This window comes from Notechis scutatus, chromosome 2 (genome assembly GCF_049901735.1).
Source record: "Notechis scutatus isolate UNSWTSFEM ecotype Mainland chromosome 2, rNotScu1.2, whole genome shotgun sequence".
Classification (NCBI taxonomy): Eukaryota; Metazoa; Chordata; class Lepidosauria; order Squamata; family Elapidae; genus Notechis; species Notechis scutatus.
The window spans coordinates 245,370,855-245,394,947 of NC_142010.1; the positions used below are offsets into that span (position 1 = coordinate 245,370,855).

The 24,093-nt window shown below is 38.0% G+C and overlaps 1 protein-coding gene across 13 annotated transcripts in view; it reads right to left on the bottom strand.

Annotated features, from left to right (window-relative positions):
• Positions 1-5,638: 5,638 nt before the first annotated feature.
• The window catches only part of GHR (growth hormone receptor), a 154,653-nt gene continuing 136,198 nt past the window's right edge, over positions 5,639-24,093 (bottom strand). For 7 of the 13 annotated variants that reach the window (XM_087958466.1, XM_087958459.1, XM_087958462.1 and 4 more), the window contains 7 exons: positions 21,462-21,591; positions 18,120-18,286; positions 16,970-17,148; positions 15,076-15,238; positions 14,341-14,431; positions 11,034-11,103; positions 5,639-9,602 (listed from right to left, as the gene is read on the bottom strand). In XM_087958466.1, the coding sequence (XP_087814592.1) occupies positions 8,613-9,602; positions 11,034-11,103; positions 14,341-14,431; positions 15,076-15,238; positions 16,970-17,148; positions 18,120-18,286; positions 21,462-21,591 (1,790 nt within the window). In that variant the 3' untranslated portion in view covers positions 5,639-8,612. The remainder of the gene's footprint in view (positions 9,603-11,033; positions 11,104-14,340; positions 14,432-15,075; positions 15,239-16,969; positions 17,149-18,119; positions 18,287-21,461; positions 21,592-24,093) is intronic. The other 6 variants (XM_087958469.1, XM_087958467.1, XM_087958464.1 and 3 more) reach the window with 1 other exon arrangement.

The following is a 24,093-nucleotide window of genomic DNA, read 5'->3' on the forward strand; positions in this document are numbered from 1 at the left end:
AAGTTTAATTTCATTTGTAAATAAAGAAGCTATTTCTTGTCCCTGCTGGTTTTTATCATTAAAATATCCCTTGAAGGCAGAAGAGGAGGCCCAATCTATGTTTTATCCATTAGCTGGCAACCCCATCTATGAAGGAAAGTATCTGAATATATTTTTTGAAGTGAACGGAAAATAAGTTGGTAAAATGAGCCATAGGACTTCAAGTGAGGAATTGTGTACATTAAGAGAGAAGGCAAGAAGCTCTGAAGGCCGATGGGCTTAATCTTTATGTGGCATCATAAAGTGACACACAAACCAGAGATAGAAGAAACCACCCTGAAACTAAACTCTCAGGCAGGGAAAGACCCAGTCTAGATAGAAGACCAATTTATGGAATGTACCACTCATCATCCAAAATGGGGGACACACACACACACACTTTGTTCTCCCTATGCTGTCCCAAATGTTTGAATGACCCACGTAGTGAAATGCCCCAGGACTTGGGGAATTCCTTCTGCAGTTTTCTTAGGAGTCCTCTCTGGAAGTCACCTTGTGCTCATGCAGAGAAGGGTCAAGTAAAAAGCAAAACAAATATTACAAAAAAATTTCACCACTGCTCTTTTTGGAAGAAAAAGATACAGTGATTGTATAACAAGGGAAAGTTCTGGCCATTGTTGATATATAAAGAAACCTATATTTATTTAAATGATCAATTTATAAAATTGGTTTTCCTTTCCTTTCCTTTCCTTTCCTTTCCTTATTAAGCAGAAGAATTGTAATATTTGCAGATGGTAGAAACTCTATCTGTTAGAGGCCTACCAACTGTGCAGCTATTAAAAACCCAGGAGCACTGCTAGATAAAGAAAATGTAATTAATATAGTAATAACAAATACATTATGTTGTGGCTTTAAGATAATCTATTTCACAAAATATTCTAAAAAAAAAAAATTACAAACTACCAAACCTACTTTAGCTTAGAATAATAAAAATAATGCTGGAAGTGATATTGGAGGTCTTCTAGTCCAACCCCTTGACCAAGGCACAGATAATAGAATAACAGAGTTGGAAGGGACCTTGGAGGTCATCTAGTCCAACCCCCTACTTGAGCAGGAGAGCCTATTCCAAATATTAGCCTCTACCTAGGATCAAACTCACAGCCTCCTGATTGTGAGGTAAGAGCTCCACCTCTAGGCCAACCTTCAGTGAAGGACCACTCACCATTCTGGGAGCTTAGTTTAATGCCTTTTGGGAACCCAACTAGCATATCCAGACAAGGTGGTAGCAGGGCAAAAAATTCAAGATGGTGGTTGCAACTGCTAGGTCAAGGCCCTATCCCTTTAGATATGTTGCATATGCATAAAAAAGGCTGGTGTTGTTCACACAATCATGGCTTCCATCTTGATTCTTTGACTCCACTCCCGACAGGCAATCCTCTTCATCATGAGAAGGTTCAGGCAGTATTTTGTCAAATATTTTATTTTTTTCATTCTTTTACAATTGCACCTCCATCCACGCACAAAGGGGCACCTGCAGGGAAAGGTTTTAAATAATCAAGATGCAACCACAACCGGCCAATTGAAACTCCATAGATTTTGATATGTATTGCATGCTCAATCTGCTTTAAAAAGGGACAGGGTATCAATTACTCAGCCACAGCGGCCGTTTGACTTTTTTGACCTCTCCTGCAGACACCCTTGCCATTGCCAATGTCTAACATTGCCCATTGGCATCATATGCACATGCATTTTTCCCCCTTTAGGCACAGTCAGATATTGAGTGGATTCAGAATGAAAACTTCACAGCACTTAATTTGTTAAAGAATCTCCATCTTTCCTGTTCTTTAGAGTTCGGTCATTGACTCTTGGTCTGTGAGACTGCTGGGATTTGCTGCTTCAAATGCAATCTATTCATCAATGAGGAAACTATAATACAGGGAAGAAGATTGCATGATGTACGGATGCCTCCTGAAATAAGTACCAGTGGAAAACATGACAAGCAGAGAATAGAAGCCGGGGAAAATAAATAACTCTTGTATTTATGAGAGAAGGAATTGTAAAATATAGAAACCATGTTTTTAATACAGTGTAATGGTTTGTTGACTTCAAGTTTTCTGTGTTTGTGTATTGTCTTGGGGCCTTTAATAGGTAATCAGCTTCGAATTATGCAGAGGTCTTCTACACTGTCAGTTACCATCACAGTTGCTAACTCTACTTTCAATGATCTGAGTGCCACATTTGTACTCAAAACTACTCCTTGAGTTATCTGGCTCATGGGTTGGTTTTTGGGGGGCATTCTTAGCACAAGAAGAGGGAATAGAGATATAGTGTGGTCTAGTAGTTAAGGCACCAAGCTAAAAACCAGGAGACTGTGAATTCTAATCCTGCCTTAGGCATGAAACCTGGCTAGATGACTTTGTGCCAGGCACTCTCAACCGAACTCAACTCACAGGGTTGTTAGTGTGGGGAAAATAGGAGGAAGAATATTAGGTATGTTTGTCACCTTGAGATTTATATAAGTGATAAAGGTGGGATAAAAGAGGAAATATGCTTGAATTTTCTACAAATTTGAAAGATGAAAGAAGAATGAGCTGTTTTGTTGTAAGAGAAAGAGTTTACTTCCTAAAGTATGCCATTTAATGGTTCGATCATTGATTATTTACAGCAAAAAAAGGTCCCCCCAATCCCTATAGTTTGCTTTTTTAAAAACAAACCATTAACTGTGCTCATTACATCTTTGAAAGCCTAAAAATTAATGCTATTTTTTAATTCTTGGAAATATTAAACGATATCAGAAGCAACTTCGCTAGTTCAGGTTCAGGGTTGATTAATTTAATGAATTCTAGCGAACAAATTTAATGAGTGCTAACCAGAGATTTTAATGACAAAAAGCACAGAGATTAGATATTCCAAATGGCTGTTTACTTGCTGTTTTAACTCTTGATATTGATAGAAACTGTTCCTTGATTTTTACAGAAACAATTATTTTAGCAAAAATAATGAAGATTTTTTTTTTCATTTTTAGCAGAAATCTGAGGGTTGTATCAATTTATTTAGATTCAAGATTATTGTCAAAAAGGAAGACATCCATACACCTGGAATTCAAGACTAAGCTGTTTCTAAGTCACAAAACAGAAATAAATTACTAATTCAAGCACCAAACCTCTGGTCGTGCTTCTATTACATGTAAGCATTAATAATATATTGTATTACATGGATCAATATTTTCCCAAATTCTAATTAAAAATATCACAGACTAATTTTTAAATTGTACTTTTGCTATTCAGTACATGGTAATTTGCTCTGCATATTTGAGTTTTATTGCAGATCGTCTGAAATGTTGTACTATTAGCTTAGTAAGTTATTATTATACAGCTTCCATGTGTACACTTCAATTTCAGTCTGTCCCATCGCCTTTTTCTTTTTGAAGTACAACCATTTTCCTTTCTACCTTTTCTGATGGAGGGAAGAAGAAAATCCTGTTTGGTGTTTCATAATTTATTAATGGATGAGGACCCAGTTTTAAATCAGGAATAATCTCTTGGCATATATCATAATGCCGATCAGATAAGAACCTTGAAACGAATAAATTTACTCACAACTGAAATAACGACTTGAGAAGGAAAGTTTTTTTGCCTACTGAAAGTCTAATTTGCATTAAATCTTGTTCAGCTTTCTTTTTCTAGGCTGTGATCTCATGTGATCTAGTGTTTTGCCCCCAATCACCTATTAAAACTGTTCAGGAATCGTTGGACTTCCGGTTTGGGTCTCTTCAGCGACAGACCGAAATCCGCGATCGTGTGCGGTTTCGATCTGTGCTTGCTGCTGGAGTGCCCAGATCCTTTGGATTCAGGGCTGAAGCCACCCCGTAGAGGTGGTGAAGAGGGGGGAAATTGCTAGCCGAGTGGATCTTATTAAAATCTTATTAAAAGATACAGTAACCCACGGAAAGGAAAAGTAAAGGAAAGAAACAAGAAGGAACAGTCTGGGATCATTTGGTGATTTAAAAAAAAAGTTTTTGGCATTGGTTTTTTCTTTCCTTTTCTGTTTTTACTTAAAGTCAATCAGGTGGTTGTTCAAAGAGTTTAAAATGCCATCACTCCTGGAGGAATTGAAGATGAGTCTTAAAAAACAGAAAGAAGATGCAGAAAGGGGAGGAAGATCCTTTGGCTTCGTATTTGAATTTTTTGAAATGGAGATCCTGAACTATGAAAAGCAAAAGGAAAAGCTTCAAGAGCAAGAAGAAGGGCGGGACAAAGAAGAAGCCATTTTCAATGATCAAATAATGCAAAGTGTGGTAATAAGGGGGGAAAGGGGGAAAGGAGTTAAAAGTTTGAGATCAAAGGGAACAGCCAAAAAGAAAAATAGTCTGAAAAAGAAGTATAACAGCAAGGAGAAGCAGAAAACTACAGAAGGGAAAATTAGAGAGAGAAGGGTATTAAAAAAGGGATGGGAAAAGGGGGGGAAAGATAGAAAGGGAAAGAACTTATGAGGGACAAAAACAGGAAATAAAGAAAAAGGGGAAGCGTACTAGGATTAAAGGTATTTGCTCAGCTAGAAAACACAGAGACAATGGTTAAATTTAGTTAAAAGTGAGGATTCTGCAAAGGTACAAAAGATAGTGTTGTGACAGTAGAATACTATAATGAGTTAGAAATGAAATAAGTAAATAATCTATGAGATAAAACTGTATTGTTATGTAATGGTATGTTATTTATAATTAATGCAATATTAAAGAAGAGAGGGAAACATTGCAATTGTTTCTAAAGATTGATAAAATATTGAAAAGAAATGTGAAAGATTTACAAGGAAATTTATACCAGTTATTAGAATGAATTTGAATAATTATTTTGCTAATTAATAGTAAATAATTTATAAGATAAAACTGTATGACTATCCAATGGTATGCTTATTAACAGTTAGGTAATAATGAAGAAGGGAGGGAAACATTTCAATTGTTCTCAAAGATTGAGATATTAAAAAGAAACATGAAAGATTTACAAGGTTCATACCAGTACTAGAATGATTTTGAATAACTATTTTGTTTACTAATGTTTATATATATATATATATATATATTGTTTTTGCTGTGTTTTTAGAATTTTTCTTTTTACATTTTCAAGGGGAAGTACCAAGCAGAGTCTGAATGATGAGATCTACATGATATAAAATAGATATTAGAAATTTGAATGTTATAATTTTAGAATGCACAAATTCAATGTTTAATGAGATTTCATATGATAATAACAATAAGATTTAAAGGCGTTGCACTTCAATTGGCAATCATAGGGGGACTTTTGCTTCTTAAGAATGTTGGAAGAGAACATATGAAATTGTAAACAAGATAGATGAAAGTATAAGTACAATGAATAAAAAGATATAGGGGGCCCTGAACTAGATGAGTGGGACTATAATTCTTAGAACCCAATCTGGCATATCTATGAGTAGAATTGGACTGCCTGATTCTCAGCAACAAAAATTATATGTGGAAATTACAGCTGCCAATCATGCTTTATGTATGCCCCAGGGTTTCATTTATATTGCACAGAAACAACATGTAAAAATGGCCTCCATTGACAATACAGTAAACTAAGTCTTCTGAAATTGTTTTTTCCCCCTTCATTGTAGGGGTTTGGCAATAAAGTATGCAACAACATCATGATGAATTAAAGAAAATAAATTTATTTAAACTTTTGAGGATGGAATCAGAACACTGACATAAGGCAAGTTAAATACATAAAACAGAAATACACAAATCTTCATACTATGGTATATTGTTTTACGTAACCAGCAAAGTACCAAATGACATTCTGAGATTGAGGTATTTAACTAGTTTTTGGTGATGGAAAAAAACATCCAACAAGAGAAATGTATCATTAATTTCCCTTACATAGCTTTAATTGCAATAGTGCCTAAAAATTAAAGGTTCCAGCTGTTAGAGAAAATACATCTTAAATACAAAAGCCAAATACAAGCCTAAGAATGAATATCAGAAAAGTTTATTTCTGAAGTATTGATTTGTTTCTTAGCAACTTTCTTCCTTTTAAGATGCTTATACATGATGCAATCTCCAGCTAAAATGTGCATTTCTACTCAAGGCCTACTTATATTACACAGGATTAACATCGTGGCTGAAAACCAGGTGCTTGGTCATTTTTAAATTTCTGCATCATTTCATATGTTTACTAGAGCTTGCTGTGATCTGCTCACTTGGTATTCTTTTCATTCTAGCTGTTCTTTGTTGACAGGGTCTCTTACAACCTGCTAATATGTCCCACCATCCTCTTTCCCACTCCCAATTTTTCTAGTGCCAATTAGCTGAGTGAGATGAGTACCTATATGGAAAAAAGAGCCAATCTTTCAAAAATGTAAATAAATGAAGCTTACATTCTTTTTCTGTGGTGATGTCATTCCAAGCAACTTAATTTAGATGTCCTATGTGAGCCTTTTGCAAACTTCACCCTTATTTGGTTGGCCAACATAAAAAAACTACCTCATGGAAATTGGCCTGAAAGCACATACTTTGGTTTATTTCTAAATAAACCAGAAACAATTGCACTATATTTGTCTTTAAGACTGAAGACTATGGCAAATACACGTAACATGACCTTCACCTTACTTCTTTAAAACAAATCAAAACAATACTAACAAAACCGCCACCCAGGTATAATATCAACATATTTCCACGTAGGCAGTTGTAATCTACATACTATATTCATCACAGCTTATCAAATGGCCATTAACTGTAATGGCCCACGAAGGGAACAGCAATGGAAAGGAAGGATTTTTCTTCTAGATTTAAATCCTTTTAAGACCAGTTCAGAGGCAAATCCTATGCATTCCTCCCCCTTTCCCAAAGTCGTTTTTTGTGGATTCCCATTATTGTGATTCAGTGCAAAATATCTGCACCCTTTCCATAAGGGGACAACTATAATAATCTCGGAGTACCTCTGAATTCACTGCAATGTTTCCCCAGTCACATTTTTGTTCCAGTCAGGGATTAGTGGCTCGGTGATATAATGCATATTTTATGTGCAGAAGGGTCCATAGATTGACCCCTGGCATCTTTAAAAAAATAGACTCAGGCAATAGGTAATGTAAAAGACCTGTGCTAAAGATCTCGGGGAAGCTAAGTTCAATAAGGCAGCTAAGGGGAGAAGCTTTCTGAATCAGAACAAGGAACCTTTATATGGCACAAAACTCCCTACCTCTAGGTCATAAATTCCCAGTTAAAATCAGTAATTCTGGGAAGTTTGTGTGACATTTGTGTGATGTTTAGGAATCATCACCTGCAGGCAGGCTAAGGCTGAGAGTAATATTAGCAGTCTGGAAAACAATAAGGAAAAAAACCAAGCAGACTGCATATAGGTCTTGGAATTTAAACCTTGTTCATGTAAACAAAATATAAAATTAAACTATGTTAGGGCGTACCTTGAGAAAGGAACAGATACCTGTAAGGCTTTAAGCACGCTAATTCTTTAAAACTTTCCTACATCTGTATTAATTAGCAGATTATCCTAAATAAAAAAGTGATACTGTTTATAATACTGTTCCACTGAATTTTCATTTGATTCAAAATCTAAAATGCTGATAATTTTGACTCTATATTAATATTAGGTTTGGTGTTTAAAATTTAAGGGATGTAAACGCTTTCTTGTAAAGAACACTATTAAATTGCCTATTTAGTCATAAAAAAATTAATTGTATTCCTAAAAAGCCCTGAAAATCCAAATTCATCTTAGGCTTTAAAATTGTAATGACAGATTGGTTTTACCAGTAAAAAAATATTCAATGTTGTACATGTTCTTGGTTTGCTACAAAAGGTAAAATATGAATAGTGCTTTTAAGAAATGATCACTCCATCCCCACCCCAGCAGTGCTGCAACTTAACATTCTTTGGTGGAGATATAAACATATTTTTTCTTATTCTTTTGGTAATTGCTATACTGATTGCAGCAGACACATTCCATACATTGACCATAATAATTAAACTTCATTATGCAGTCCAAGTATAAAATATTAATGCTTGCTTACCTGAAGTATTAAAGTAGATTTATATTTATATTAATCATAATAATGCTTTATTTAACAAAACTTTTTGCTTCTTTATCTAATCTTTCATTCTCCAATTCCCAGTATAAACATTTCAAAATCTTCAAACAAGCGAGCAAACAAACAAAATTCCACACTTGCTATTAGCTTTTTGAAGAAAAAAATGATTTACAATGCATGACACAGATACCCAATGTGTTTGGGAGAAGCCCAAAGCAACACTTACAACAAAAGACAGTCATGCTATCGAATCAGCACCAGCAACATTTGGTTAGACAATATTGACAAGACACAAAAGCAATACTGTGATTGAGTCAACAGCACAGGTAGAAGTAGAAAGGACTGCATCATCACCAATCATCTGAAACTGTTGGACACCTTGGCTCTAGCTAAAGCATAGGAACACGGAATTCCTTTTGGGAATTGGCCTTCCCATTCACATCATCATTAATAAATGTTCTGCAAACTTCAGGCGTTTTCTGTAACACTGTACTGAATTGGAAAGCTCCAACTACATATGTGTTTTGAGCGTCATAGAGCTAGGGATGATACAGTTTCCTATATACTAAAAAAAGAAAAGAAACCTATGACAAGATTTTGTTAAGGTGCTCTGTGCTCACATAGCCAGATGACATGATGAATTCTTTGTCTGGCACATGGAGAGCTGTTGCATTGAGAACAAGACCTTGTGGAGACTGTACCATATGAATGGAGGTATAGTCTGCCACAGGTATCTCAGAAGTTTCCGGATCTTTTTCTTCTGCAGCTGTTGCTACCATAGCAGGGATCACGGGATGAATAACAAGGCTATCAGTGGTCAAGTAAGCATCCTCAGAAAAGCTCTGGACTTGAACTTCTGGCTCCTCTTCTTTGGGGGGTGACACAGTGACACATTTTTTCACATCCAACTCACAGAAATAGGCATTGTCCATGGCCAAGGTTGGTTGACACTGTGCAACTGGTTCTCTCTGAGCGTCACTTTGAGTTTTCCCTGACTTCATTTTTTGTCCTGGGGATAGCACAACACTTCCTCTTGGTGTAATGTTGCTGACTTGTGTGTAAAAGTCAATGTTCCCTAGTGAACTGTGATTGCTTAACTGGGTCTGGACAAGTGGATTGGTTATCTCGGTGGCAGGAACATGGGATTTTAGATCCTGTTCTTTGGTTGGATTATCCGATGGCAAGCAGGCAGATGGAACATCAAGACCTGGGATTGATTTCTCGTTATCTTTTTGATCAAGGCACAAGAGATCCTCTTCTTTATCGCTTATCTTTTTGGACTGATCAATGTCAGAAGTTCCATCGCATGTATCACTTGCACTAAAATCAGTCTCTGGGATATCAGGCTCACAGCAGCTGGCCCGTCCAGAATCATCATCCCTCACTGCAAGGCAGCCATGAGACTTCGTGTGAACATCACCAAGGAGCCTCTCAGTATCTGATCCTTCAGTTCTATCTTCAGCGTCATCTATATCCAGCTCAATAAATTCCACCCAAGAGTCATCTCCGTAAAGCTGAGGCATGTAGCTACCATGACTTGCTAAAATGGAATTAACTTCATCCAGTTTTCCTTTCTGAAAACAAATGTTTGAAAATAAAACAAAAGAGTAGCAATCATTGTTGAAATTTAATCATTCATGTGTGAATTCTATATGCATGGCAGCAGTATTTACTCTATTCAGAAAGAATTTTCAATCAGTTTCCTAATTAAAAGATCATGCAAATTATGGCTCCAGACTTGGAACATGGTCACCTAGAGGACGGAAGAAACCAGAAGTTTTACTGAGATATCCAAGAATACTAGCTTTCCTGGAAACTCCCATGAGAAGGAGACTTGGGAATTAATAGCATTTGTTCCTGCTTCCTGTTTCATTCTCTTTTGAGTCTTTTACTATTACTAGCTTTATTATTACTCTGGCTTGGGATTATTAAAGTTGGTTGTACAGTATTGGTAGACAATACTAGGTCCATAATGAAATCTGCATGAATATAGTAGTATTGAATAAAAAAGGATCTTAAAATGCTCCATTTTGGAATCATTTTAGTTCCAGTGCATGCAACATTTATTTCTGGAGAAGTCTATCATACTGGGAAAGGTGGAAGGAAAGAGAATATGAGAACAACTAGCTACAAGGTAGATGGATACAATTACAGAAGGGATGGGTGCATCCTTGGAAGTCCTGAAAAATCAGTTTGGGGATAGACTGTCCTTTACAATTTTTTAAATGTATATAGTTACCAAATGTTGACACCAATTTGATTGCACATAATCAATCAATCAACCAATCAATGTCCATACCTAACTATCCTGTTTCCTGAAAATATGACCTACCCTGAAAATAAGTCCTAGCTTGATTTTTACATGTGCACCCAATATAAGCCCTACTCCCCCAAATAAAACCTAATTAAGATCCCACCCACTCAAGTGCACAGGTAAAAATTAAGCTAGGGTGGGGATCGGGGGGTGGAGCTGCCCTGCTATTTACCTTTGAACAGTTGTAGCCAGGCCTTGCACACCCCAACATCTACTTTGCCGGCCTATTTCTTCTGCAGCCGGCAAGGCTGGCAAGGCTTTCCTGAAGGCCTCTGTAGCTGATAACAAAGCTCCAGATCGATCCGCAGATCTATTATCGGCTGCAGAGTCCTTCAGGAAAGCCTTGCCGGTCGCAGAAAAAGTAGTTCCTGAAAACCTTGGACAGCGAAAAGGAGGCTGGGGGTGACGCGCACAAGTGAGATTAGTCAGTGGATGACATCCCCCCCCCAAATAAGATCTGGTGCCTTTTTTGGTGCCAAAAATAAATGACAGGGTCTTATTTTCAGGGAAACACAGTTGAAAGAATGTTTTTAATAAAGGTGTAAGCATTTATTACATAAACTTGGGCAACAAATTGGGCATCACTTTTCCTTAGACAGTAGAGCATGTTAGACTATTTAATCCATCCCTGCTATGCAGACAAACCTTCAAGTATATTGATTTTGTACAACAGCAATCTATTTCACATTACCTTTAGGAGGTCTGGATCAATTCCTTTAATTTTGGGCACAGGAACAGGAGGAAATATCAGTATTTTTAGCCTGAAAAAGAAAAGAGTAACATTTAAGTTTTAGGACTTCTAAACTGCATCAAGAAAATACAATAAAATTGCTTATTTTAGCAGGTGGCTATATCTTGGCAAATCCCAAATTATGGTGGGATATTTTTACTTTTTGAACCTCAAATATGTACCATTGTGCTATTTCAGATTGTCAATGAGACATCCTATTCAACCTCCATTAAAAAGCCTTTGGTTTACAGAAAATGAAGTAGTCTGAAAAATATTTAGTTTAGATCTATTGCTAATATGTTGCACTCAAAACATAGAATGGGTCTATTCTCACTGCCCTCCGGGAAAGCCCTGTGATACTACCTTCCACATTTTCCACACAAGCTACACAAATGACACTACCTGTAGCTTGAGTCTTGCTAAATTGGCTTTGGTTCAGTTGGAGAATATATTTAACATCTTCAGAGCAAAGATTCTTAAAAGCAAAGGGAAGGAATATACATATACGTATGTGTGTTTCAGTGGTGGGATTCAAATTTTGTACTACCGGTTCTGTGGGTGTGGCTTGGTGGGTGTGGCAGGGGAAGGATACTGTAAAATCTCTAGTCAGAGGTGGTATTTGCCGGTTCTCCGAACTACTCAAAATTTCCATTACTGGTTCCTCAGAACTGGTCAGAACCTGCTGAATACTGTGCGTATTCTTAACTGTTCAATTTTTTTCTTTTCAGTTTTTCTTTTTTATATTTTTCTTAGGTTGTATTAATTGTTTGTCTTTATATTCATAAATATTAACAAAAGTTGGAAATATGTGGAAGCTTTAGTTGGTTCAAAATATGGCTGCTTACATGGTTTGGTGCAGGCCTAGAGATGCACTTATGTCATTCTCATGTGGCTGTTGATTTGTTTCCAGTTCCAAATCAAGATGCTCTTTGTTATTTTCAAAACCCTATATGAGGCAGGAAATGCTATGTTTCCCCTCTCCTAAAAAGGTCCATCTAGCGAGACCAAGGAGAGGGACTTTATCCACGGAGGGTCTCTCCCTATGGAATATCAGCCCAGCTAAGATAAGATTGATCTCACTTTGATGTTCATTTGCAATGCCCTGAAAACCTGGTTTTGCCAATGGACCTGGGAACTCAAGTGGGATGGAGTCCATCAAATGGCTGATTTTATTGTTGTTGCTAGGGAGTGGGTGGGATGGTATGGCTTTTTATTTTTATATTGGGTTTTTATCCTTATAAGTCACCTGGAATAGTTGGGTGGTCATATAAACATTAATTCATTCATAAATAAGTAGTAAATATTTTTTGGACCTCAGGGACCACCAAACTCATAATTTTAAGTCCCATGGACCAGAGACCCTGGAAAATCCCCAAAAAAGTCTGCAGGAAAATTCCTGACCCTGTTCTCCTACCGATCGATCATTCTTTATTTGAGACCACAGGATACCATCTCCAGCTCCGTTCTCGGGGGAGAGACAGAGAGAGAGAGACTTTTGGCTTCATGCAAGGAAAGCAGCAGAAACAGCAGAAGTCTTTCTTTCTCTGCCCCAAACTCCGCCAGAAATGAGTCTTTGTGAGACTTGTTGCGCCAGCCAAAAGCAGAAGAAGAAAGAAGCAGAAAGAAGCAGCCCAGTGGCCAGGCCAGTCACGTGGGGCAAGTTCCCTCCCTCCACCCTTTCCCTCTCCCCTCACTACCTCGTGTTGTTCACAATGCAAGCGACGCAAGCCTTGTGTTCCCGCGGGCCATGTGTGCAACGCAGCCTTGTGTTCCTGTGCAGACTGGATTAATTGCTTTGGGGGTGACATTTCTCTGCGGACCACCAAAAATTTTCTCCCAGACAACCAGTGGTCCCCAGCCCACTGGTTGGCAACCACTGATCTAAACCATACCAAATCATTGTTATGTGAAAAACCTTTTCACAGATGTTTATCTGTTGGTGAATTGCATCTTTTAATAGCTCCTTTATCATATACTACAGTTTATGAATAACAAATTCTGCTTTAATAGGTTTTCAATTTAAGCTTGGAATTCCAGATTTTCTTGGATAGATTCATCCAGTTGTATTCTACTTCTCATGGTTTAGAATTTCAGTTCTGGGTAATAAAGAAATGTTCGTTTCTCACATAGGATTGTTCAGCAGTATTATTTTTTCCAATTTGTTCAACAATTTAGCTAATTGGTCTTCTGCAACTCTGCACTTGTCCTTTGACTCCTAAGCATAGTTTCTGAGAAAAGTGAAAATATTTTAACCTTTCTTTTTGGCTTCTTTACAAAGCAGCATTCTCTAAGCAATTAAAGAGCAATATGCTACCTTGTGGCAATTTTTAAATACCCTTTCTTTCTCATAGGAATGAATCCAGTACAATTATTATTTTAATTAAAAAGTCACTTCCTATTTCCCTTCAGTGGGAGGGAATCTTTTATCCTGCCTGTAAGCACGATCTAATTCATAATCCTTTCCCACATTGCTGCCAGTAGCCGGGTGGTTACCCTAATTGCTGTACTCAGTATGTAAATCTGAGTGAAGCTTAGTCAACTCAGCACATACTGTCTACAAGGGAAACTCTAGCACAGCAGCTTGGCAACCGTTCAGAAGCCCACCATGTAACAACCACAGATGTCTTTTTGAATTTGTTCTGGCTCACTCCAAGATACACTGCCAAGGAGACATAAATTGGAGATTATCTAGGATAATGACCTCAGCCATACTGAAAAATGGGCTGTTAGAGATTAAATAGTTCCTCATCATCAAAGAAATGAGAGTAAAAACAATTTGAACTGAGAAACTTAAGTTCCTTCTCATTTCTGCCATTTCCTGAGAGGAAAATAATGTTTTTATCAGCTTCTCCCAAACCAAGTAGAAATGAGGTAATACAAGTATATAAGTAAATTTCAAATACATATCATAGTGATACATTAAATTGTTTACAGATTTCTTAGTAAAAGTCCAAAAATTAGGAAATATGCCATATATACACGCTTCAAGATGTTTTAAAGTCATTTTTGACTGCTAGAAACTATCCCTGCAGTTTTCAATAGTTTCCCATTCCAATATCTCCAATAGATTATTTTGGTCCCTGCATGACCACAATCTACCATCAGTCATAAAAGTAATTGTCTGGAAAGCGTGTCTGAACATCCTTTTGTCCTGATGAAAAAACACATGTACCTGGGAGAACCAAAATAAATTGTCCCTGTCAAAAATTTCTTAGAGAAAAGCCACAGAAAATGGATGAGTAGAGGCGAAAATCTATCAAAAGCTTACTTTTGTTGTTTAGAAAAGAAGACTAGAGACAGCATCACCATTAGGCCAAGTATTCCAAAGGCCATCACCAAAGGCCAAGGAATTTGGAATTCTGGAACAAAAAAACAAACAATTAAAATGTGACATTTGTATCACTTTCCAGTTTTGTTTGTGTTTCTTTGATCAACATCTTGCTGTTTCATGCTTGTTTAGAAAGTATCTGCATGTGATGAGTAGATCTCCCACACATGGTATCTCCCTAGTAACTCAATTAGGTCTTCCTTATTTAGTTCTCTAAACTTGGTCCAGATAATTTGGATTTCAATGCCTATAATTTTCCAATGACTATCCTATCTGGATATTGAAGTCTAAAACCATTGGAACACAAGCATGAAGTTTGCACACATGCCCTCAAGCATCCCATGCACAGGATGAACCAAATACAGAATAATAGAGTTGGAAGGGACCTTGGAGGTCTTCTAGTCCAACCCCCTGCTTAGGCAGGAAACTCTCAGGCAAATGGTTGTCCAATCTCTTCTCAAAAACGTCCAGTGGTGGAGCATTCACAACTTCTGGAGGCAAGTTGTTCCACTGATTAATTGTTTTAACTGTAAGGAAATTTCTCCTTAGTTCTATGCTGCTTCTCTCCTTGATTAGTTTCCATCCATTTGGGCATACAACAGTTTGTAGTGAGTTCTGATGTAAGATGTTAAGAGAATATTTCAAAGGCAACATCATAGAAGAAGTTTTTCTCACCTTCCTCACATGGCACCAGTCCTTTTGAATCAAATGATACATATAGCACATCACTGAATTCGCCATAAACTTCAGGTGTTCCTTTTGCTCGAACCCGTATCTCATAATCTTGGCATGTTTTTAAAGAATATACTGGAACTTCGGTGGCACGTTTTGGATCCAGCTGTAATAATACATTGAATCTCCTCAATTGATTGTTGACACTGATAAAAAAGTACTCTTTATAAACATAAAATGTATGCAAGGAGGCAGAATTAGGATCTGAGTGTTTTGAAATTCTAGAATAATCTTTGTTAAATTTAATCTGGTGCTTTCCAGATGTGATAGACTTTAATACCCAGAATCCTCAGTCACATGTAAAAAAAAATAATAACCTGGGAAACGCTTCTTCTACAATAATATTTATCAAGTATTAAGGTGAATACTACCTGAATATGTATTATGCATTAGAACTAATGTATCAGCAAGTGGTTCTAATATTTTCCAACTTTTTAATCAATTAATTGAATGAGAGTTGAGTGGACACTTAAAATTTTTGTAGGTGATAATAAACTGGAAAGTTTGATTTTACATGAAAAAAAAAAGAGATTGGCTTGAATGATTGATTGAAATGGAGGGAATTTTATAGGGATAAATATAAAATTCTGCATCTAGGGAAAAAATGTAAGGCACAAATATGGGAGGGGACAGACATGGCCTGTAGAAGTAAATGGAAAAGAGTTTTGGGATGCCCTTGTTGACATGAGTCAGAGGTTGAGAAGTTAATTGCTAAAAAGGCAAATGCAATCTTGAGTTGCATTAACAGAAGCACAGAAATTATTTCATGGAAAATAATTGTGCCACTTGACTCTACTCTGATAAGACCCCATTTGGAATACTATGTCTGTTTTTGGACATTCAAAAAGGGCAGTGACAAATTGGAGTTAGTTTGGAAGACGGCTACTGAAAATGTGAAAGTCATGGAAACAACCCACTTGAAGAATGATGAAAGATTCTGGGTATGTCTAGACTACAGAAGAGGCTGAGGGGAGATATGATAGCTGTCTTCAAATATCTGAAGTATTGTTATGTGGAAAAGGAAGTTGACTTATTCTTTGTCACCCCAAAGAGCAAGACACAAACCAGTAAGTTTAAAACTAGAGGAGGCAGATTCAAGTTAAACATCAGGATGATTGTGGAACAGGCTACCATATGAAGTGGTGGCATCTCCTTCGCTATAGGTCTTCAAAGAAACTATGGCATCAACTGTCCAAAGATGTTTTACTGAATCTTCTGAACAATTAAGATGGTTCCTAAGATCTCTCCCACTTCTTTGGTTCTGTATAAGTTGCAGATACCCACAGTAATTCTTAAATATTTTTTTTCTTTTACAGTAGGCTGTGAACTTGATTGTGCAAGTTTATTTTTTATCTACATGACTGAAGTGTACATTGTTGATGTAATACAACACTTATTTTTAAGTTCAAGCGGTTCTATTGGTCTTATCCATATGAAAGAGGGATGTAGAGAAGCAGAAGAGAAAATGTCAGAGGTCTATTCAATAGTGGGATCTCCATCTATTAAATATTAACTACTGAATACATGAGGCAAGGGAGGAAAACACAGTATGAGAAATAGAAAGAGATGGCTGGAATTGTGGAAGCACTAAAGTTTGTTGCTAGTCCCACTTGCACTATACATTACATAGGAAAACTGAGTGTGTTTATAGAGTCTATGAATATATAACTCATTGACTTGCAAATGTGCAGATGTATTGTTTTCAAAGTATTTCCCAAAATGTAAATTACAAGGTTTTAAGCTTTTGCAGGTCCTTGATGTTTGTCTCTCATTCCCAATACCTCTGGATGGCCTCTGCTTGGGTAAGGTCTCTAAGTTTTGCTCTTGCAATACATACCTCATGCCATTTTGTTGCATTGACGTCTTTATACTGAAGCTGATAGAAAGGTATGATCCATCCATTTTGAACATCTGCAGAGGGTGGAGGCTTCCACGTAACCTGAACATCAGTATAGACACCACTTGGGCTGGTGTTTAGCACTGTCCAGTTCAGCCCAACTGGAGGATCTGGAATTACTGTGATTTAAACACATTTTTTCACAGAGTTAATCAAAATGTAATAGAAAAAGTCATTTAACAATATACTCTGTCCCTCCCTCCCTCATCACATATTATAAATAATACAAACAGTATTATTTTGAAAAGACCAATTGTATACTTTAAAATACTTAAAATACTTGATGCACAAATTGGACTGGTACTGTGAAATTGTACTGAAGAGGGATAGTAAAGTTCCTATGCATAAAAAGCAGCTTGGGATTTTGACCAGCAATGATGTTGTAGGGCAGGATGAGGAATAGCATCTGAGAAGTTATAGTCCATTAATCTTTCCTTAATGTTCCCCAGGATATGACTGTCACATTTTGGCAGCAGAGTTATTGAAAACTGGCCCCAATGCATTGTTTTCCAATTTGAGACAGGACATACATGAACACTGTACCCTAAAATAATTTTCAAACAGTTGAATAAGGTTCTATCTTTGTACTGGGACAGTCGCCCCTCTTCATTACTGCTACCTCTACATTATGCGAAGCATTGTCCCCATCTGCTTCAAAGTCTCACATTTAGCTATTTTAATTTTGAATAGGATTTTGCACTGAGCCACTGTAATGCTGAGCAGTGATTTCAGATCTTGTTCTCAGCCCAACTCACCCCGCAGAGTTGTTGTTATGGGAAGACCTACCTAGAACTTACTAGAATCAAACTGAACCTGAACTAAACCTGTTAGACAAGAGTAGTAAAGTCATGCTTCTCTAAGTTGTAAAGAACAAAGGTAGGCAGGAACTGGGAAGCATAAGTGATACCTTCATCCAGAACTAAATTCAGGAAGAGATACAGATTGGAGCACAATTTCAATTGCAGGAAGCTTAGAGAAAAGCACAAATTGTAATAACAGCTGATGAATTTATTTTATGAAAATCCTTGTGTGTGAAACTTTTACTCTAGTCTAAGAAGCAAAGCAAAGGGGATTCATATCAAAAAAGTACCTATATCCTCCACCCGGAATTCTTTTTCATCGCATAATTGATCTGCAATGTAAAGCCGAACAGAGTAAGGGACCCAAATGGAGGTGAAGGATGCATTGAAGTAACAGCTGTTTTCACCAGAAGTTGTATAATCAGGACAGTCTTTCCATTCTTCCACCTCGCTCGACCTAGAAATGATAAACCAAATAATTAAGATGGAATCAAAGGACTGGAAAGAGGCAGGTAGAATCTTTCTGATTACCAAGTTACAAATTTATTGACAGACTACTGGTATGTCATCTGTTATCCTCATTGCTGATCCCTGACCAGATTTTACTGCATCTATACTAGACCACTGCCAGAGGGAGTGGCCTTGAATTTGCTTGTGCAGGTTGTGATAGGCAAAGTGATTGGTTAATCTAGCAGCTTTCCTGCCCTCCCTCTTCAACCCATCATTAATGACATTAATGCAAGAACTGAATAGGGTGTCCTGTCACCAGGCCTCTGTCAAGTATCACTATGTCGTTTTGTTTGCCCTTCCTCTTAGATCCCATTCTGTCAAATTAAGTCCCATTAGACCAGTGGTGTCAAACTTGATTTCATTGAGGCCGCATCAGGGTTGTGTTTGACCTCAGGGAGTCTGGCATGGCCAGCTTGAGGTCACTCATATTGGGGGTGCCTGTGGTGGTCTGAGCACTCTACCAGTGAAAACGGGCTCCCAAGCTCTGTTTTCGGCTGTGACACCCTCCTGTAACTCTCTGCCAGTGAAAACGGAGCTTGGGAGGGCCACTCTGTTTTCGCTGGCAGAGGCACCACAGGCCAGTCCTTTGCTGTTTCCAGGGCAGCCCCGCGGGCCAGATCTAAGCACTCCATGGGCCTGATCTGGTCTGTGGGCCTTGAGTTTGACACCGCTTTATTAGACCATTATCTATTTCAGCCTGGTCAAGCTATCATTATCATTACTGCTCTTGTGCAAATCCAATGAGTTTCCAATGTTGCACTGATACCACGGCAGAATGATGGCTAACCAGGGGGAAGAAGGAATGGGATATACCTTTACCAACCTGGAAAAAATGTTGCATCTTTATTTCTCCTGGTGCTCAGCACACTTTAATAGAAGTATACATGATTTTACATATCTTACAACAGTCCTTGAACAGTGTTGGAATAAGGGGGAAAACAAACAAGCAAGGAAGTGTTACTTCAGCATCATGACATTATTAGGGACACTGACCACCTCAGCAGATATTATTAACTGTTTGTTTAATAAGAGGAAGGGGAAACCAATGGCCAGCTCAGAGGATCACAAGTATGGCTGAGGAGAAAACTTCCAATTTTCAATTGTTGTCTTTTTGTGGGTTTCCAATTTCTTTTGACTGTAACCTTGTTGCTTGTATGCTAACGATTTTTATTGACTGTTTCCTAGTATGATTTGATTGCTTGTTGTACCCTATGACTATTATTAAGTGTTGTATCTTATGATTCTTGACTGTTGACAAATGTACCTTTTCTCTTTTATGTACACTGAGAGCATATGCACCAACACAAATTCCTTGTGTGTCCAATCACAATTGGCCAAGAAAGATTCTGTTCTGTTCTCTTCTGTTCTATTCTATTCTATTCTCTCAAAATTTCTTCTGAAAATATGTGTTATATTAGAAAAGAAAAGTCAGGGTTGAACCAGCATATATGAATATGTTCTTCATCCTGAGAAAATGTCTCATCAACCTCTTTGCTTACTTATTTTTAAACGTGGCAGCATTTTGAATAAAAAAGAGAGGATATTCTTGTTTTTTAAGGCTTCACAATAGGAAAGGATACTGTATGTAAAATGTGTGATAATGACATGGCCGAGCCTATTAGATGTTGTCCAAGTTGTGTGTAAACATGAAATGCACTCAAATCATGTTCCAAAGCAACCTGCATATTCAACTGGCATGCTCTAAGAACATGCTGTTACCTCCATCCTTTAGAATATCTTACTCTAAGAAGTGAGGTGGGCCTCCACTCTTCTGCCTTCTGGAGTAGAGTTAAGTCCTGGCTCTGCCAATTGACATGGCAGGGTCAGAGTTTGATGCAACCTTGTGGGTGGCTGATGGCTTGAAGACACTTCCTCCATCTTGTTTAACCTCTTAGCTGTGTCAATTTCTTAACTTAGATTTTTTTTACTTTTAATTTGTAATTTTTAATCTTGATTTTTAACTTAAAATTTTAACTGTGCTTTTAGTAATGTTTAACATTGTTTTATAATGCTGTTTGCAAACCACCAAGAATCACTTAGGTGAGATAGGCAGTATAGAAATCAATAAACAAACAAAATGGCAGGCATGGAGTTTGTGTACTCAAGCCATTGTCTCTGTTTTACTTCACCATGCTGTATACTCTGGGTTCCTATGATGAAATTGTCACAATTTGTTGGCTATATAAAGGGGAAAACAGTGCTTGAGTGCCAGAAAAGCTAAAAACAACTGCCTCAGGCATGAGTTGGCTTCAAGACTGGATGAAGGCAATAAAAATGTGGTAACTTTGCATGTGAACCCAACTAAATATCTGAGTAGAAAAACCCTGGAAGATATGAGTACTACAATATACATGGATCAGCCCATTTATGGAGAAGCCAACCCTCATTTTTAATCAAAATTCCATGAAAAATGAGCCATTGTATATAAAGTGACACTTGAATATTTTGTATGTGTTTCAATCTATTCTGAAGGATTTTGTTTTCATATTTTGTATGAATAAATTTTGTTTTCCATAACAGATTTCATTCTGACAATTGGCTTATCTGTAGATGGATAAGGAATTTGGTGGAACTGAATGATTTAATGGTCACTAGATGGTTCTAAAAGAGCATTACAGAAATTCATTAAAATTACAAATTAGACGCAACACCTCAGTAGAGAAGCAATGTGTCATTGGGATTCCGAAGCGAGGGATTATAAGTACCACTATTTTAAACTTTATTTAAGAATTTCCTGGAGGCATCTGGTTGCCCAAAGTTGGAGGCGGAAAATATATGTTTGATTTTCTTCATTAGGATCTTATGTTCTTACGAAGCTATTTTACATGTTGCCCACCATAACATAACTAAAAACATATTTCCATGTGTCTGAACAAGCAAGATCAGTCTGGAAGAAACCTACACTCTTCTGTTATCTAACCATGGCATTAAGCTTGGTTGTCATTTAATGTGTCAAATTGATCTTCTGATCCTCCAGGCAATGCAGTAATGCATAGCTTAATAAGTATTAAAAGAAAGTTGTTCTCGTAATTGAACGTAGGTCTTTATTTCTGCAGTTCCAACAAAACATGGAAATCATTTTAGATAACATTTTTCCAAGGGCATGATTCATTTCTCAGTACCTTATGGAATACAGCAGTTGAATTTTCCCTGATTCCAATTCACGAGGAAAATCATCTGTATACCAATAACATGAAAATGTCTCCATTTCAGGTGATCGACACTGAATTATATGTGGTTCCCCTGAAGCTGCTGTAGGGAAAGGAAAGGGAAAAAAGGGGAGGGGGCGAATAAAAGAAAGGAACATATGTTAAGAGACAAATAAAATTCAGAAAGTTGAGACTGAAACATTACAGCCTCAAAGTTATCGATACATGGAGTCCTCAACTTACAACAGTTCATTTAGTGACTGTTCGAATGGTCACTGAAAAATGTGACTTATGACCGTTTTTCAGTTATGACCTTTGCAACATCCTGATGATCATGTAATCAGAATTCAGATGCTTGACAACTGGTTCATACTTATGACTGTTGCAGCATCCCAGGGTCATGTGATAATCTTTTGCAACCTTCTGACAAGCAAAGTCAATGGGGAAGCCAGATTCACTTAACAACCGGGTTGCTAACTTATCAACTGTAGTGATTCACTTAACAATTGGGACAAACAAGGTGGTAACATGGGGCAAAACTCACTTAACAAATATCTCACTTAACAACAGAAATTTTGGGCTCAAATGTGGTCATATTCTCAACCAACAAATCAAAACTTGACCAACAAATGCTCTGTCCTACACATTGATAAAAAAAATCAGTACACCAAATACAAGCTAGGCGGATATGACCTCGTTGATGATCCTCACTCTGTCAAGGACCTTGGAGTTCTTATATCAAATGACCTAAGTGCCAGAGCTCACTGTAACAGCATTGCCAAAAAGGCATTAAGAGTTGTAAACCTCCGGAAATACTGAATTGCTAACTAGAGCATACAAAACTTTTGCCAGACCAATACTCGAATACAACTCATCAGTCTGGAATCTGCACAGTATATCGGATATTAATACAACTGAGTGAGTCCAGAAGTATTTCACTAGAAGAGTACTACACTCCTCTGCTCGCAACAGAATACCCTATATCACCAGGCTTGAGATTTTGGGCTTGGACCACCTTGAACTACGCAGCCTATGGTTAGACTTAAGCGTAGCACACAAAATTATCTGCTACAATGTCCTACCAATCAATGACTACTTCAGCTTCAACCGCAACAATACAAGAGCACACAACAGATACAAACTCAGTGTAAACCGCTTCAAACTCAATTGCAGAAAGTACGACATCAGCAACAGGTCAATGCCTAGAATGCACTACCTGACTCTGTTGTTACATCCTCTAACCCCCACTCCTTTAACCTCAAACTATCTACTATTGACCTCACCCCATTCCTAAGAGGTCTGTAAGGGGCCTGCATGTGCACCATGCCGTCCCTGTCCTATTGTCCCCATTTATTCGTACCTATTTTCTGTATTCTTACTCTATGTTTATACTTATACCTATTATCTTGTACGTGATTGACAAATAAATAAATAAAATAAAATAAAGTCAAACTGTTTGTCTATGGCTTTTTGTCTACGCCTGGCCTGTCTATCCTCAGCCCCAGAGGATCTCTTAGGGGCTAGAGCCCTGGCTTTAATCCTAGCTGCTGCCTCCAGACCAACAGACCTGGGCTTAGGAGATCCCTTTACAGCCTTCTCTCTACCCTGCTGAGGACCTGACAATTCTTGATCAGCTCCCTTGGTGGCCATCTTTGAGCCCGCCAAAAATAACTGTCACTTGACAGGGGTAGAGAAAGGGAGAAAGAAGTTAAAATAAAATAAAAAATATTTAGCCTAAGCTGTCAGCTACAGCCACAGTAGCTGTCCACCACTTCAGGAGGCTAGTGTGACCCAAAGTGGTGAGCTCAGCCCAGCTCCGCAATTCAAAAGCTGTGTCACGGAAAAAAAAGTTGAAAAAAACGGCTGACTCTTTGAATTGCAGCAAGCCCTGACAGGTCAGAGGCTTGCGAGCCTGGCGCTGGCTGCACCGCTATTATCAGGCAGACTCAAGCATCTCGCAGCTGCCATGGTGCTCTGGGGACTGGATGGGGGGGGGGTCAGGATTTAATCCTGATGGCCAGAACCCCCCAAGGGACAATCCTGGAGATGAACTGCAAGATTGTCCCCAAATTAAATAAATGGCCGCTGCCGCCGAAAAGGGATAGAAGCACTTAGCGGCAGCTGCGGCTTGTCCCAGGCAAGGGAAAGTGGATTGGGAGGAGGCGAGTTAAGTAAGACGCCGACTCCCATCCTAGCCCAGGCCATACAGGCTCTCAGGGTCACCTCCACTCAAGTTTTGGCAGAAAACAAAACAAAAACCAGTCCACCAGCAAGGAAAGTCAAAAAATTAAAATAACAAAGCAAAAAAACGTGAGCCGGAAAAAAGGCGCGAAAAAATGAAAGTGCTAAACCGGCAAGCCGGCTAGCTGTCAAACCTGATCTAAGCCTCTCTGTGAAAAAAAGCTTAATCCAGGGGGTGAAAATTCTTCTACAATCTTAACTATTCAGAGCCCTCAAAGGGTGGTCTGAACATGCTGAGACTTGAGTGAAGAACTGGGGACCGTTACCAGGGGGTGTGTCCTCAGTTTTTCAACTCGGTCTGCAGAGCTAGGAGACTAGAGACTACCCATCCTGGATTCTCCCTTCGGCTCAATGGAGAACAGGA